The 16309-nt window shown below is 38.5% G+C and overlaps 1 protein-coding gene across 1 annotated transcript in view; it reads right to left on the reverse strand.

The window, feature by feature from the left end:
• Positions 1 to 16309, reverse strand: part of Sema3e (semaphorin 3E) — a 228093-nt gene that overhangs the window by 32721 nt on the left and 179063 nt on the right. Inside the window, exons 6-9 of the mRNA XM_057758657.1 lie at positions 4828 to 4947; positions 3590 to 3732; positions 1974 to 2088; positions 1504 to 1573 (exon numbers count right to left, since the gene is read on the reverse strand). Coding sequence (XP_057614640.1) covers positions 1504 to 1573; positions 1974 to 2088; positions 3590 to 3732; positions 4828 to 4947 — 448 coding nt within the window. The remainder of the gene's footprint in view (positions 1 to 1503; positions 1574 to 1973; positions 2089 to 3589; positions 3733 to 4827; positions 4948 to 16309) is intronic.

Below are 16309 nucleotides of genomic sequence, written 5' to 3' on the forward strand. Positions count from 1 at the left end.
CTCAGATTTATATATAAACTGAACAAAGTGGAAATCATGCCTTTGATTTCTCTGAATGATCCAATATGCCATCATTCAGGTGATTAGCTTTTAAAGCGATCATTTTAAAGAACAGAAAATAAACAGATTACCTCATCGATCAAATTTATCGCTTAAAGAATTATCACATGATGCAAGAATCATTTGCTGTCGGGAGAAAAATGAAGTAAAAGGCTGTCTGTGCGTTGTGGTCAATACCAACACGTATTAACTTTTAAAACTGACAAAAAGTGTAGTTAATAGAAAGAATTGTTCTCATATCATTCTGTGAAAGAAAAGGTCTGATTAAAACAAGATACTTGTTCAAAGAGCTTCCAAGTGTTTCAATTCAAAGTGATCTTCAAAAAATCAACTGCTTAAAATCTAAAGAAAACCGTGGGAAGCACCAACTACAGGGTCTATCACACTTTGGCTTTAACACATTGATGAGGAGAGGTAGCAGCAGCATCAATCCATCTCTGCTGAAACACTGAGGTAGTTCCTTTTTCATTGTTGGTGCTGCCATTTCCCTTTGGAAAGAGACTCAGGAAATTACGTATGCAAACTTTCAACTGAAAGCAATTCTAGGAATATTTCTTATTTCACGCATCAATGCATGTAAAATATTACTTTATAGTACTCTTCCATAGATACACAAAATGCAAAAAAAATGTAAATGGGGGGAATAGCACATATGTAAGCTTCACCTTGAGCACCACATGTCACAGACGGAGAGCAGATGACACATGTGTGCTCAGTATGTGTCTACACAGGAGGAAGACACAAGAACAAAGGTAGGGACTTATTCCTCACTAAGGCCTCGGGAACATTTCTTGGGCATGTGTAGCAAGTATCAAAGAGCCAGTCTAAACTGATATTGGAAGGGAAAGTCATGTCCAGCAGTAATATTGAACAAAATGGGGATGGGGGGGTGAGGAGGGGGTGGGCAATGCTAAGATCTGTTTATGTAAATACAAAGCTATATCAAAGTATTATAAGCATTGGTGAAGTCAGAGAAAAAATACCCCAAAACTAATACTGTATATACTAGATATCTAGTATGTGTGTGTATGTGTGTATATATGTATAATATATATTGTATAATACTAGAGCACTTTGTATATATATAAAATACTAGATCACTTTGTGTGTATATACATATAATACTAGAATACTTTGAAAGCCTGGATTAGAAATTTTCATCTGAAAAATAAATTTACAATTTAACCTAGACTTGACAGTGTGGAAGTGATATCTTATAACCTGACCATAAATAATGTCAAAAGATTATCTGTAAGCAATGAAAGAGATTGGGGGACAAGCAGACGCAGGAGGATGATGGGACACGAACAAAAGAGTTAGGACTAGAGCGGGGTTGCGGCAGTCGGGCAGAGGATGGGAATGATGATGGGGTCGGTGTGTGAGAGCTGTGTACCACGGAAGGGACTGCAGGGACACGGTTGTCCTTTTCTAGTGCGTTCTCACCTGGTAGTGTTAAACAGCCCAAATATCACGGGGTTCTTCGGGTCTCTGGTAGGGAGGAGAAACACATCCTCTGGAAGAATGAAAGACCATCATTTTAACCTTCTCGACATGTGAAGAAAACATGTACACAGCATAGTTCAGAACCATGTATCTTAAGACCGGATTTCCCATTCCACAGCTGTGCCCAGGGCAGAAGAAGGAACCATTGCTCTGCTCTGGGAGGTGACTTATGCTGAGTGACAGAGCAGGACCCCACGGTGCTCCTCTATGGAGATGAGTTTCTTTGTCCCCCCAACTCTTCTGCCCTCGGAGGAGACTGGGTCAAAGTGAAGAGACGGAAACTCGCCTTTGGGCTGTAGAGGGCAAACCCTTCTGGGACACATTTTTTTCCACCCATGCCTGAGAGAGGGACAGTCAGAGAGAAACATGCCTGCAGGAGAATGAGCTGTCTACCCTCCAGGAATAATTACCTAGCTCGTCAAAATACGTGTCGATTCCATTCGCGCCTGGGACAGAGCAAACGAGCCTTGCTTTGAGGAATGTGCTCCACTTATTCACCAGTATTCTCTGCCCTCCCACGTCATTCTGGGAAAAACAGAATGGACAAATGAATGCTTCCAGAGCATTTACAAAGCAAGGTTTAATTTGGTGAAATGGGCCGATGGGTTTGTTGTTTGCGTCAGTGTGTGTGTGTGTTTGTGAACATTTAGCAAAATCCTCAGATAACATTACAAACCATTCCCTCTTATTTCTCCCTTGCATTGCCTTATCATTGTAGTATTCTTAAAAAAAAATCATTTACTTTTTACTTTCACATGTGGAGTATTATATCACATTATATCACATGCATATAGGGATGAGCAGCATGCATAGGTTGGTGCTGCAGAAGCCAGGAGGGGTCATCTGGTCCCCAGGGTGTGAGTCCCAGGTGGTCGTGAACGGGTTGATATGGGTGCTGGGCATGGAACTGAGCTCCTCTGCAGGAGTCACAGGTGTAAGAACCTGTGACTGCCTCACCAGCCCCTCAGTGCAGTACTTTAGTTCAAATACTCTCAATATATCTTCCAGCTATTACACTTATTAATATCACACATATTAACACTGCATTTGTGATGTAGCAACCTTGTTTATTATTTGTTCATACATGATATGCCTGTCTCAAGAATTTGGATGAATCGTACCTTTTAGTTTGCTTGGGAGAGAAGCTTATGAAACAAGGCCTGGTGGCTGATATCTGTAATCCCTACACTTAAGAGTTACAGGTCATTCTTAGCTGCACATGTGTGTGTCTACACACTATGTGTGTTATTATTATTAAATATCTTCTCAAATGTGAAAGCATTCATTATCATGGTTTTGCTTTTAGTTTTGTTTTATTCTTTTATTATAGAACTGATCAACTGAATTTCTCATAATCAGGTATATAGAACCCCAAATAGATTGTGAACCTAATAAAAATTATTAAATTCAATTTAAAATATTATAGAGTTGAGACAGTATGATGGCTCAGAAGGTTAAGGCACCTGCAAAAAAGCCAGAGGACCTGAGTTCAATCCCCAGAACCCACATGGTGGCACAGGAGAACATATGTCTAACATTCATGAACATGCATGCACAGTAACATACATACACAGATATGCACACATAAAAATGAGCAAATACATATACTGTCTTTTAAATAGAACAAACTTCTATTTGGAAGGAAATGTTAATTATAGACTATTTCCTAACATGGCTTTGAAAATGAGAAAACTCATCCAAGGTAACCTTCTTTTACAGTGAAACTTTCATTATCAGTTACGTGATGGACATAACATGGGAAGCTTGGTTTAGGAAATACCAAGCTAAGAAAGCCTACAGAACACTTCAACATATGTAAAGTAGAAGCCTACTAGAGAACACTATGTCGGATGGGTAGGGAAGGGGGGCCATGAAGAGGAGTTGAGGGAGGGAGACTGATATGACCAAAGACTATTGTGTAAAACCCTGAAAAGAGGCAATCAAAACAAGTGTGAAAATATATACAAAAGGCCTGGTACACAGTGTGAAGCAAGCAAGAGTAGGAACACAGAGACGCCATCCTCACCACGCACAGCCGCCCCACTCGGGAATAGATTGTGTGGGCACTGTTCTCTGCTTCCAGCGCCTTCTCAGTAAAAAAGAAGTACATCTTGTTGTCATCTCGGTCTTCATTGTCGGGGATCATATACGAACCTACAAATTTTGGTTCTACGGACAAAACATAAGTGAAAAAGTAGAAAATTATATATGTAATGGTGTAATAGCAAAGTCACCTTGACAAATTATTTAGCCCTGGATTGTCAGTTTGTGTGAAAATACAAGCCACCTTGAAAGTTTTAGAGAATTATCGAAAATCAGATTAACTATCCTCATTTTATGCCAAAATCAATAGACAATTAAAAATGTGATTTAAACAGAAAACATAAGCGTCAAGGATACAGAAAACAATTTTAAAGGTGCATGTTGCAAAGCAAATACATTTAGTGAATGTACAAACTGGAGATATTATGAAAACAATCTCTATGAAGTTCTTCTCAGTCTATACAAAGTGAATGTACATCACATCAAAGTTTAAGAGTACATTGGTACTTATTTTTATTCATACATAATCAATAAACCTCATGAAAAATCACTTATTTTTAAAGTAAGAAATTTAAGCTTTTGCGTTTAGAGTGGAAAGCATCTGAGTAGGTGACTTTTGGTTGATAAGGTAGCAGGCATGTTAAAGGTAAGACATATGTGTGTTAAGCAAAGGCTGGGAACAATGAAAACCCTCACTATAACATGGTATTTTCCCTTCTAGATATATTAGGATGTGACAAAATATAAAACTTATTCATATATGTGTGTGCATATATATGTGTGTGTGTGTGTGTGTGTGTATGTGAGTATAACTGCATTTATATAGTATACAGAACTCTGGTTAGGGAACCACTAGTGACCCTCCTCCATTTTTCTTTGTCTCTAAAGTGCAGCACAATCCTATCAGAGCAGCGAGGCACACAACAGCTGTAGCGGCAAGGATGCCAGTTATGAGTCTTTACTTTTCATATTCGGTTTGCTTATTTCATTTAGCTCTTGGTGTCTTGGCATCGCTGTAAATAAACTTACTGCATAACTAAGGTCAACCATTTTATTAATAAAATGATGAACACATATCATATGTATTTTGGAACCAAGAATGCAATAGTTACAAGGACTATTTTGTGTTTATATTTTCACTATCAAGATGGCAGACTTAGCCGCAGACAGCAGGGTTGTTTCCCACTCTGGTTTTCCAGGCTCCTGACTGCTCATCTCTACCTTTCAGCAGCCGCTCGTCGTCATGCTCAGTGCGAATGTGGCCCAGCTTCCCCAGACTGCGGAAGATCGCAGAGTCTCTGCCCCAGTAGTCGCTGTAGAGTCCAGTAAACAGCTCGCTGCCTGCACAGGGGCACAGGGAAAAGAGCGTCAAAGCCTGTCTCAGTCTGAAGATGAAGTAGAAGCCGCTGTTAGTCGCTTTAACAAACATTTGACTTGAGGCCGGCAACACTGTTCTTAAGGGCAGAAGTGATGCGACCACGCAGCAGAGCAACAAATCCTGCTTGTGGAGTAGCTGTGAACTCTGAGCCTCATTTTCTTTCTGAACAGAAAAAGGAGCAGAGCTCAGAGCTGTTAGAAGAAAAGCATGGGAATGGGGCTGGGGGGCGGGGGAGCACTGGTGAATGCTGAGACCCATCTGGTGACGTAGCCGGGGTTCATCTTATTTTGGAAAATTTCTTGATACCAACTGTTTTTATCATTATCGCTGTAGCAGGTATTGCAGTGGGTCAGTTAATGCCTCAAGTGCTTCTTACATCAAATCTGCTGCCTTTAACGTGATTTAACCATGAAAAGTACAATGTCTGCCAAAGTTGTGTCTACTCCAATCAGTTGTCTTACATGTTGAGTTTATAACTGAATCAGAGAAGACTGATAAAAAGATTTAAGCTTTATCTGGAGTCAGCAGAACGGGTGACCTTCAGCAGCACCAGGAGAGGCCATAGACTTAATCCCAGGGTCTGGGATTATTCAGATTCATGTAGGATTTTGAGAGATCACAATGTCTTTTTAGAGGAAGAAATAGGCATTAGTAGTTTAGGAGGAGAGAATAAAATTCTGTGTAAACAGAGAGAGGGCACAGGCTGAACCTCCGGAATGCTATCACCTATGAAGCGTGGGGACCTCGAATGTCCTTCCTTCCTGTAACGACAGAGCGCAATGGGTGTGCATCAGTGGGCCCAGGAGGCCTGTCCTGGGAACGCCTGAACTGTTCTGCTCTGTCCCAGATGAACATCATGGGCAAAGAAGCAAAGAATCACAACAGATCTCTGGAACTAGGAACTTAGAGTGGTCAAGTTATTTCCTTACGTGTGCCCAGAACTCTAACTGGGTTTGAAAATAAATCAGAAATGATGATGCTTGAAAAGTACATTATTGATTTTTGCTTTTTGTATGTATGTACTACATGTACATATACAAGTGTGTGTTGACACGGGCGAAGCTACAGTCTTTCTCTCTCTCTCTCTCTTCCTCATGTATCTCTCTCTCTTTCTCCTTCCTTTCCTTTCCCCTTCCTTCCTTCCTTCTTTCCTTCCTTCCTTCAGAATGTAGTCACATGTGCACACATGTTTAAAGTCTTTCAAAGTGTAAGAAAACTCACAGTAACTTCATTTCCAATTTACTACGTCATTTATGCCATTAGTTTCAAGGTAAAACTGATAATGTTACTGGTATTAAAACTTGACCAATAGATGAACTCAATTTAAGGAGACTGCAGAAATTGCTTAAAATTTCACTTATTAATTTTGTTTCAGAATTTCTAAAGTTTTCTGTCTAAAATAAAATCTTTAAAACCTTTTCTAAAAATTCAAATTATCACACACATTTGTATGGTATAAAGTTCCAAAAGTGTCAACTGGGTTGTGTAAAAGGGAATTCATAAAGATGTTTGTTTCTAATGCTAGAAAACCATTAATTTTCAAAAACAGTTGCTTTATTATAACAGTTAGAAGTAAGTTTATGAGATATAAATCAAACTCACATGTTTAAAAAAGTATGTATACGTATTTCTGCAGTAAACTAATTTTCATTTTTTTAAAATAGTAAATATAGATGAGATGCTTTTCTGTCTAGAAAGCCTACAATGGAAGTTTAAAAATTATAGTCAGTTAAATGTAGTCGTCTGGCAAAAAGAATTCACTCTTTTCTTTAGTCTGGTTATTTAAGTTTCACATTTTCATTCTACAGCAAAAGCAATGTTTATTCAATGTTATTTATTTAAAGATTCAATTTACAACTAGGCGAACAAACGTAATTTTTTTTTTTTTTTTTTTTTTTTTTTTTTTTGGTTTTTCGAGACAGGGTTTCTCTGTAGCTTTGGAGCCTGTCCCGGAACTAGCTCTTGTAGACCAGGCTGGCCTCGAACTCCCAGAGATTCGCCTGCCTCTGCCTCCAGAGTGCTGGGATTAAAGGCGTGCGCCACCACCGCCCGGCTTCTCTCTCTCTCTCTCTCTTTTTTTTTTTTTTACAAACATAGTTTTCAAAAGCTACTTTGAAACAGACTAAGTAGAAACTTACTGTGTGGAAATGAATTTGATTATTGCCTTATTATTAACTCATAATTTGTAGCCAAGACTTCAGGATTTCTGTGAAGCTATCCCCTTGGCCTATATAGAGAACAATAATCCAAGTCCCTAAGACTTGGTCCAACAGTGTAAGTAGTAAGAGCAGCTCCTGAGTCTAGCTGAGAGCTTTGTTAGTAGTTCTTGATATATTTATAAACTTGTCAAATTTGCTTTTGATATAAGTGCGGCTATCTTTTCTCAAAGTGATACACCAGTGTTTTGCTTTATTTTCAGGGAAACAACTGCTATTTTTCAGCCGGGCACTATCACTCTCTCTCCTTTCCCTCCCTCCCTCCCTCCCTCCCTCCCTCCCTCCCTCCCTCCCCCCTTCCCTCCCCTCTCTCTCACCCTATCATCTATCTATATCTATTAGTCTATCTCTCTGTCTATTTATCTATCTCTATAATATAGCACATCTCTCTATAAACCTCTTATACTTTTAACTCCTTCCACACATGTCCTACTTCCCTTCTCAAATTTACATCATTTTCTTCCTTAATCATTTTATATATGTGTATGCATACGTGTGTGTGTGTGTTCTAATGAATGCATTTATTATGGGCCATATATTCATGAGTATAGGGCTGATCACTTGAGAGCAGGCAAACTATCAGGAGCCTCGCCCTGCACAAAACTGGCTCTCTGTCCATCAGGAGCTATCAATGGCTTGTAGCTAATCCTATAAACTACAGTAATAATCCTCCCCACAACAGGGCAAGAGTGGTGATAATATCTTGGGGATAACAAAGAGCTTCCGGGTTGGGCTTGAAACCAGCTCATTTTCAGGGAACTTATGCCTGTATCTGTAAACCTAGGCAAGAGTTCATGGTTAGAGGGGTCACAGACCTTAAAGAAGAAAATATTACTACCGGTTTGCTAAGTTGACATAGTATCCAACTGTCTTCTAAATATTTATCCTAATCTCCATAGATCAGAGCAGCTCTCAGTACACACACACACACACACACACACACACACACACGCACACACTTCTGCCATGGGCAAAGGCATTCATAACTTTGCCATGGGCAAAGACAAGAATTCATAACTAATCAAGTTGGTGACTCTGATGTACCAGTCCCCATTTGTGACATCTCTAAAGGATCAGGGAACATTGCAGAAAGAGGGGCAGAAAGAATATAAAAGCCAGAGAACCCCAAGAACTGCACTAAAATAACATCTTCTGGACATGACAGAGATATTGCACATCCCTGAACTCTCTGCAGCTGTAACTGTGAGAGCGTCCCCATAGGACACCAGTCAACATCCCACCATGGATGCAGGGAAGAACACGGGACTTTGAGAGTCTACTTTGTCATAAAGCAAGCAAGAACGGGTAAGCCAATGAGAAGAATGTTCACAACCAACAAATCACGGTGGAAAGTAGCAAGTTCCCAATTCATTCCTCTAACTTGACTTTCTCTTTGAACTTCCTCCAGAGAGCAAGCTTTAACAAGGTAGAGATCTGTTGTGTTCATATCATTTATTAACATACAGCAAATGAGAGTTACGATAATAAGAAAATAGCATAAAAAGAAAGGTATAGAATATACATTAAATTATAATTTGGTAAAGTTTTATCAGACTAGCATACATATCTTTGTATGGAGAGAAGAGAATTTTTGAGACAAAAAAAAAAATGACTCAGTGGTTAGACATGTAAACCATTTTCTGGGATTCAGTCTGTACCGTTTAACGGGACTTGAGAATCATCAACTATTATTATGGGAATACAATTTTACTCCTGTCCATATATCTTACCTCACTTATCCCAATTTAGAATTTTGTTTCAAAGTTCTGTTTGTCTTGATCAAGGCCAAACAATGACCATGTCGGCCAGTAGATGGCAGCCGTATGACAGCAAATAAGGCCTTGGCTTGGCAGGTTGTCTGCTCCAAGATGATTTATTTTCAGTTTTACCCAATTTCATTTTTTGTAGTTAGATGAAAGAAAATACTTCATAAAAATTCAAATAAATAAATGTAAGTTTTATTATTTCAACTTCACAGGAGGTTGTTAAAGCATCCAGGTGTTAAAAGTTGTAAGCTATGGAAACCAAACCAAATGTTGATTGGGCATATACGCTATTCCTCAGAAGTTCCTGCCTTCATGTATTATTATCAGTGTGAAAAAAAATACCAGGCTATAATAGGTGGGTACTGTGCTTGGGAAACCATTTCCCAAAGAAAAATAAAGGGAAGACAATACACCAACAATAAACATAAGAAAATTAGAATTAAGCTTAGGTACAATTAATACCAAACAGTAGTAATTAAATGAGTGAAAAGATTCCATGAGTGAAACAAGTATCTAAAGAAAAAATAGTTCCTTAAAATATACTTCTTTAAAATTATAACTATTTGGTGTCATTAAAATTTCGAGTCATTATTTTGCTAATTTCTGGTATGAAACAATGAAGGAATACCAACCAGATCAGCCTTATTGCCCTGATTTAAAAAAGGGAATAGATTCATATATAGAGTAAAACTTAGGGTTGCAACAATAAGAACAGTCACATCCCAGGCTTTGTATTTCTAGGCACACAAATGTATTAATTTAGATGCGGTTTTTATTTGTTTCCAGTCTATTTTGATGTTTTGAATAAGAACAAGGTGGTGTTTATGCCAAATACTCTTTTTAATTATTATAGAACTGGATTTGAATGCTGAGCAATATTGTATTAATTTTAGGCAGCTAACTGGTTATAAATGAGCAAAAGACATGTTTTCAGGGCATTTTGAAGGGAATATAACTTATCACACTCAGTGATAATCTCTACACATAGGTAAGATTACAACTGAGAAAATTCTGCACTGGAAACAAGCTAAAAGTCGTCCACTTGGCCCTGAGAAAAGTGCTATTATCATAAAGTTACCCGTGGAACAAAGGAGTCTCTCCCTACCGACTTCACTTCTCTTTGTATGACTCCTGCCCATCGCCTCCACAGAGCCTTCCAGGGCCAGCTGCTTCCACTACGGACACCATCCTAACTTATATCAATCATCTGGCTGATTTTCTTTTCACTCTTACATACTTGACATTATATTCAAAATATGGGATATTGAATAAGTTCAGTAAACATTTATTGAATCAAAAAAAATTGAAGTAACAATCAAATGTCCCTAAGCCTCCCTTCTAGTGTTAAAAACGCTATGAAACAGAATAGAAAGGACTCAGGACAAGATTAGATTTATTGTTTTCATTTACAAACCAAGATGTAATATCTTTTGCGAATTTCATCCATAAGTGCCATGTTTATGTCATTCTCATTTCTTTAGCTCCAGCCTCAAACGCCCTTGTGCCCCACCCCAAATTCATTGACTAATTATTTTCGAGTGACCTCAGGAAAAAACTATGAATTGATGAGTCTACCAGGCATTTATATGAATAAATAAATTCTTGAATTTTTATTTTTAACTTAATATTAACAATAATTAAGACCACTAAATATGAATATTACTACAATGTTATGATGAATTCTGTGATATTAATGATAACTATAATTTTAAGCCATGAATCCATAGATTCAATTTGTTTCTACAATTTGTACACAGTAGTTACAGCCTGGAAGGAAGCCTTGCTGCTATCACAAGATTATGTATATCATAAGTTGCTTTCAAGAAAGAAGAAAAGACAATTATTCTGTCATATAAAATAATCCAATGTAAGTTACTTTAAAGTAAAGTATGGATAAATACTTTTCTACACAACTTCACTTTTTTTTAACGGTATTCTATTTGTAGTTTTAATTAAACATAATACACCTTTAGTATTTTAGGAAAGTCATCAAGAATTTAGTCAATTATTATCTATCTCCTGAACTTGTATTCACTCTGTAGGAATACATATTTTAACTGTCTAGTAGGAGCAATTCATAATAGTTATTTGCAATCTTATTTTATTTTACTCAAATGTTTCTTCTATTTATGTTATAAATGCATGTTCTAGATTCATAATAATATTAAACACATTTGTTTTGTGAATAAGTGATCGTCTGTTCTAAAGAACCCATAAAAAATGTCATAAGGCAGCCTGTCGTGTGGGTACTTTCTTTTCTTACCAGTTGACTAGCCTTAACCATCAATATTAAGAAGGTGGTTTCTGGGGCAAAAACATAAAAGAAAAGTGTGTTCATTTGCTGACTCACAGGCCTGTAGCCGCCGTATTTTGTTAGTGGCTAACCAGTGACATCAATCAACACAGCCATGGTCAGTTAAATTCCTAAGGGACATGATGGAAACCCAAATTTGCAAAGCAGCAATCTTTTTTAGGGAGACACTGAGTGTTTCTTTTCCTTTTTCTTTCATTTGAGGAAATAATTAGAATATAAGCAAAGTATTCAAATAGCTCCTTAGAGGCCTGTAGTCATGGCCCGACCCTGAAGCAAGCATGTCGACAGTGGGCATTCTGCCAGTGTGGGGGAGCGGGAGTCTTGAATAAGATATTCTTTAGGGATGGCAAAGTGGTAAGCGAGTAACTTGAGGTCTATTTCTAGGCATCTGGGGTAAATTCGAGACATGACTAACCATTCCTAACTGCTCTTGATATAAATATACTTAACACAGAAGAAATGACTGCTTATTCTTAAATGCTTTGCCACTACCAACTTGAAACAATTTTTTATATTTTCCTATTATGCTCTTCAATTATTTTTTATTCAATAAACACTTATGTTTAATTCATAGAACTGGTAATTGGGTATATATTCCCAAAAAATATTTGTTTTACAAAAATTCACGAAAAATTCCAATATTCATAGAATTTGTAGTTTATTAAAACTCATGCGGAATCATAGATCTTCAAAAAGTTTGTTTTAAAAGTATCTTGAAACTTAATATTGTGTATGGTGTGTGTGTGTGTGTGTGAGAGAGAGAGAGAGAGAGAGAGAGAGAGAGAGAGAGAGAGAGAGAATAGGAATGAGAGTGTCTGCCACACGCGGAGCTGTGGAGATAGGAGGACATTTTTCCTACTGTGGGACCCACAAATCACACTAAGGTCACCTGGCTTGTGCTGCAAGCACTTATCCTGCTTAACCATCTTGCCAGCCCCAAAGTAAAATTTCTTAATGCTGGATATTTCATGAAATCGAATATTAATTCTTTAAGTTCAATCACTGAGAGTGTTCTAGTAAAAGTTATCAGATTGTGGGCTGGGAAGATGGCCTTGTGGGTTAGAGAAGTTGCTGGGCAGGCATGAGGAGAGTAGCTTGGATCCTTGGTACCCATGTGAGAAGCTGGCAAGTCCACACACATGCCTGGAGAACTAGAGCCATGGGGACTGGAGAGAGGGTGATACTGATGCTTTCCTCACCAACAGTCTAACTCCACGTAAATGAGAGACCCTCTGTGAAAGGAGTCAGGGGGGACGTGCTAAAGCAGAACAACCAGTCCTCCTCTGCGAACAGGGGTGCAGGCATGCGCACACACGCTCACAGAGAGAGACAGAGACACAGAGAGACATACAGAGGGAGGAGATTCAAAGGAAGTTTTCAAAAGAAACATGACACACCAACGTGGTCTCTCTAAACACTTGCTCCTTTCAAGTGTAGTACTCAGGTGTGAGAGAATTACAGTACACCAGAAATTCTAACAAAATTAGTGGGAAAATAGCCTGTACGATGTTGGGACTAATTGAGTCCTGGCCTTCAACTGCCCTTCCCTGTCTAGAGCCTTCTAATTGAAGTTACTAGAAGCTGTGCTTTACCTAGAGGATCAGAGGATGGGATTTTCACCTGTTGGCCATTGACTGCAGGGTATTTAAGCCTCCATGGTGCTATTAAAGGGGGGCTTTTTGGTACCAGTGTTTGAAGGTCTGTGTGTTGGTCTGTCTCTGCGTGTGTATTCTCAACCTCCAGCCCCTTGCCCGAAGCTCGCGAACTGGGGTCTAGCGCATAGAACGCACACCGGGCTGCGGAGCGCGGCAATAAAAACTTAAGTATCTACAGGATTGAAAGAGAAAATGCAAGGTAGCCTAAGGTATGTTGCATCACACCTAACACTGAAGAGAGAGAAAATATATGACACAAAGAAAACAGCTAATCAATTTCGAGTCATTGACCACCAAATAACAAGCTCACTATTTTATCTTACTAAGCAAACGAGGTGCTAAGTTCCTTCAGCTTGTTAGACAGCTGCAATCAAGTGACATGGCCACTGGGTTTAGTGCAAATCTCAGGGAATCCACAGCTTTGAAAGCTAGGAAGCCCTTAGCAGTTAGTAAAACAGCTCTTGAGAGAATATTTGTGGTTACCCCAGGGGAAGAAATGGGCAAAACACAGACACACTAAAAAACCCTGTACTCAAAGCATGAGCTTTTTCTGTATGGCAAACAAATCGGGCTTCAGTGAGATTTGAGGAGTGAGGTGAACTAATGTCTGACCTCAGCTTGCTTGGCTTCTGATTGTGGGGAATGTGACTCCCTGTGGCCATTGCTTTGCTCTTGAATTCTTTTTAAGATCGAAGCTGTTACCATTTCATTTCTAAATTTGGTTATAAATTTAATAAAAGAATGAATATTGAATTCTTTCACTTACTAAATGGTATTATTGTCTCATTCCAGAGAATCTTAAATAATGTGAATTATTTAACTGAAATTAATATTGTATCCAAAATTAAGAAATAAACAGCGGTATTGATTCACAGTAATCCCAGACCTTGGGAGGCAGAGGCAGGTGGGTCTATGTGAGTTTGAGCCCAGAGTGCTCTTTGTACCAGACCCAGGCTAGTCAGAGCCACACAATGAGACGCTGGCTCAAGAAAGAAGATTAGGAAATACAATAAAGCAGCCACTCTTTGGGAAGAATATTTGAGTTGTGGAGTGGAAACAGAGAGCAGAGGACAGAGTATAGGAACGGTGAATGGATGCTGAAGGATTTCTGAAGACGTCACAGACAGTTCCAGCTGGAGAAGCTCCCATGTATGTATGGGACATGTGCATTGTCATAGTTATGAGAGTGGGCACAAGGCTTGTGCAGGCTCCTGGCAGACAAATTCCCAGCATGGAGGGAAGAGGAGGACAAGACATCACACCCTAGAGGAGAAGATACTGACAATTGGTCACTTGCCAGTAGAAGATCACATATCCAAAAATATATTGGCAGTACAAACTGGACTTGATGGTGATGAGAGAGAGAGAGAGAGAGAGAGAGAGAGAGAGAGAAAGTTGGGTGATTAAGGAGGAGCTGGGGAAGGGGAGAATAATCAAAACACATTGTGTAAAATTTCTCAAAGAACTAATAAAAAAACCACCGTTTTTCTTCTTTAAGACCCCATAGTCTTGTGAATGTTGTTATCAGTGTGAGTGTTTTCTCATGATGTTAGTCTTCATGAGAACAAACATTACACATTGTGTGACATACATATGAACAGACACAGGAATGATGATTAAAAGATAGCCAGTCATCTCTGTGCTTGGGTTTTGTTTTAGCCCATGAGAACAGAACGTGTATGGCTATTAAACACCAAACTTGCCAAATTCCAAGTCAGGCAGCTCCATTTTCCGGCTCACTTTTCTAGTGCCTTTTCAACTGAGTGAAATTTTGAACTTCCTATCATGGAAAGATCTGTGGCTCACATAGATAATCAGGTTCTCAGGCCAGTGCCTACAGCTTTCCACAGCGAGGAAACAATCTCTCCAAAGTACTTTGGGATGATAGGGAAAGGAGAAATATGAAGATTTATATTTTCATTTCTTCTCTTTGGAGGGATTGTTCCATAGCTTTTCTGTTTAGCTTGGAAAGCAATTCTTTAATGTGATTTCTCTTCTAAATAAACACAGCAGCCCCCAGAAGGCAAGTATACCACATCTCAGCACACGGTGATTTGATCTAGTAGTCCAGGGACATTGTCTTGGCAATGCCCGTCCAGTAAATCTCCTCCTTAAAGACTTCAACTCTAAATTCCCGATTACATGAATAATCAAATTCCAGGGAGACTGAATCTTGAATGACAGAGATAGCTATGGAAATGCCTATTTTCACCATTTAAATAAAATGTTTAAATGATTGGCCTTCTCTTCCCAAATTTTAAGTATTTCACTGCACAGGAATGCATACTATGAAATATCCAAACTCCAATATCTTTCTAATAAGGGAAATATCTCAAAATTTGTTTTTTGTTTGCCAGAATTTCTCAGTCTGTACTCTATCCAGACATTCAGTTTATCCAACGTATGCATTTTAATTCAGATCCTGCCAATTTCCGTGGAATGTCTAGCAATTATGGATATCGTATGCACCAAGAATGACATTCCTAATGTTGTGATTACTACTGTCTGAACTGTCTTAATAGTTCTATTTTCATATTTAAGGTCTCTTCATACTCTACATAAACACACATACACATATACACACATACCCCACATTTTATGTACAAATTTATAGAGGAATTAAAATATTTTAAAATAGTCATATTTACATGTTTAGTCAAGTCAACTTACTCTGTGCCATTCTCATTTTATAACATCTTAAATTATAATGCTAAGTCAAAGTTTCCATGACCCAGATCCACAATCCAGACAGGGAAATGTACTAAGCGGAACACAAGACCTGTCAACATCTGGAAAAACTTGAAGAAAATGGATTCTCCAGTGTGCAGTCTGGAGAATCACACACACAAACACAGCAGAGTTTACTTTTTTTTTTAATTTTAGTTTTAATTATATGTGTATGGGTGTTTTGTTCCCGCGTATGTCTGTGAATATGTGGCTGCAGTGCCTATGAAGGCCAGAAGAGGGCATCAGATCCTTTTGAGCTGGCTTTGCAAAGTTATGGAACACTGGGTGAGCAACCAGTACCCTGAAACATCAAGCCATCTTTCCAGCACTTCAGAAAATACTTTAATTAAACGTCAGCAAAGAATTTTAAGCTCTTTTGGTTTACTTAGATTATGAAGTCTCTAAAAGTTACAGTTTCTCCTTTTCTTCAAAGAGGACTGATCACAGAATGGACTGTACGTAGTGAAAATGTGGCAATAGTGTCATGTACAGGGGCCCTCAGATACTCAATACTGAAAACTCAGAAACACTTGTTAGGTGTCAAGAACTGCTTCCATTTATTTTATATGTAGAGAGTCTCATGTGCTCATATTGCCACAGTACGTCAAATGAAAGTAGATCATTTCCAACTCTTGCTAATACAGAAA

This window comes from Chionomys nivalis, chromosome 26 (assembly GCF_950005125.1).
Source record: "Chionomys nivalis chromosome 26, mChiNiv1.1, whole genome shotgun sequence".
NCBI classification, from domain to species: Eukaryota; Metazoa; Chordata; class Mammalia; order Rodentia; family Cricetidae; genus Chionomys; species Chionomys nivalis.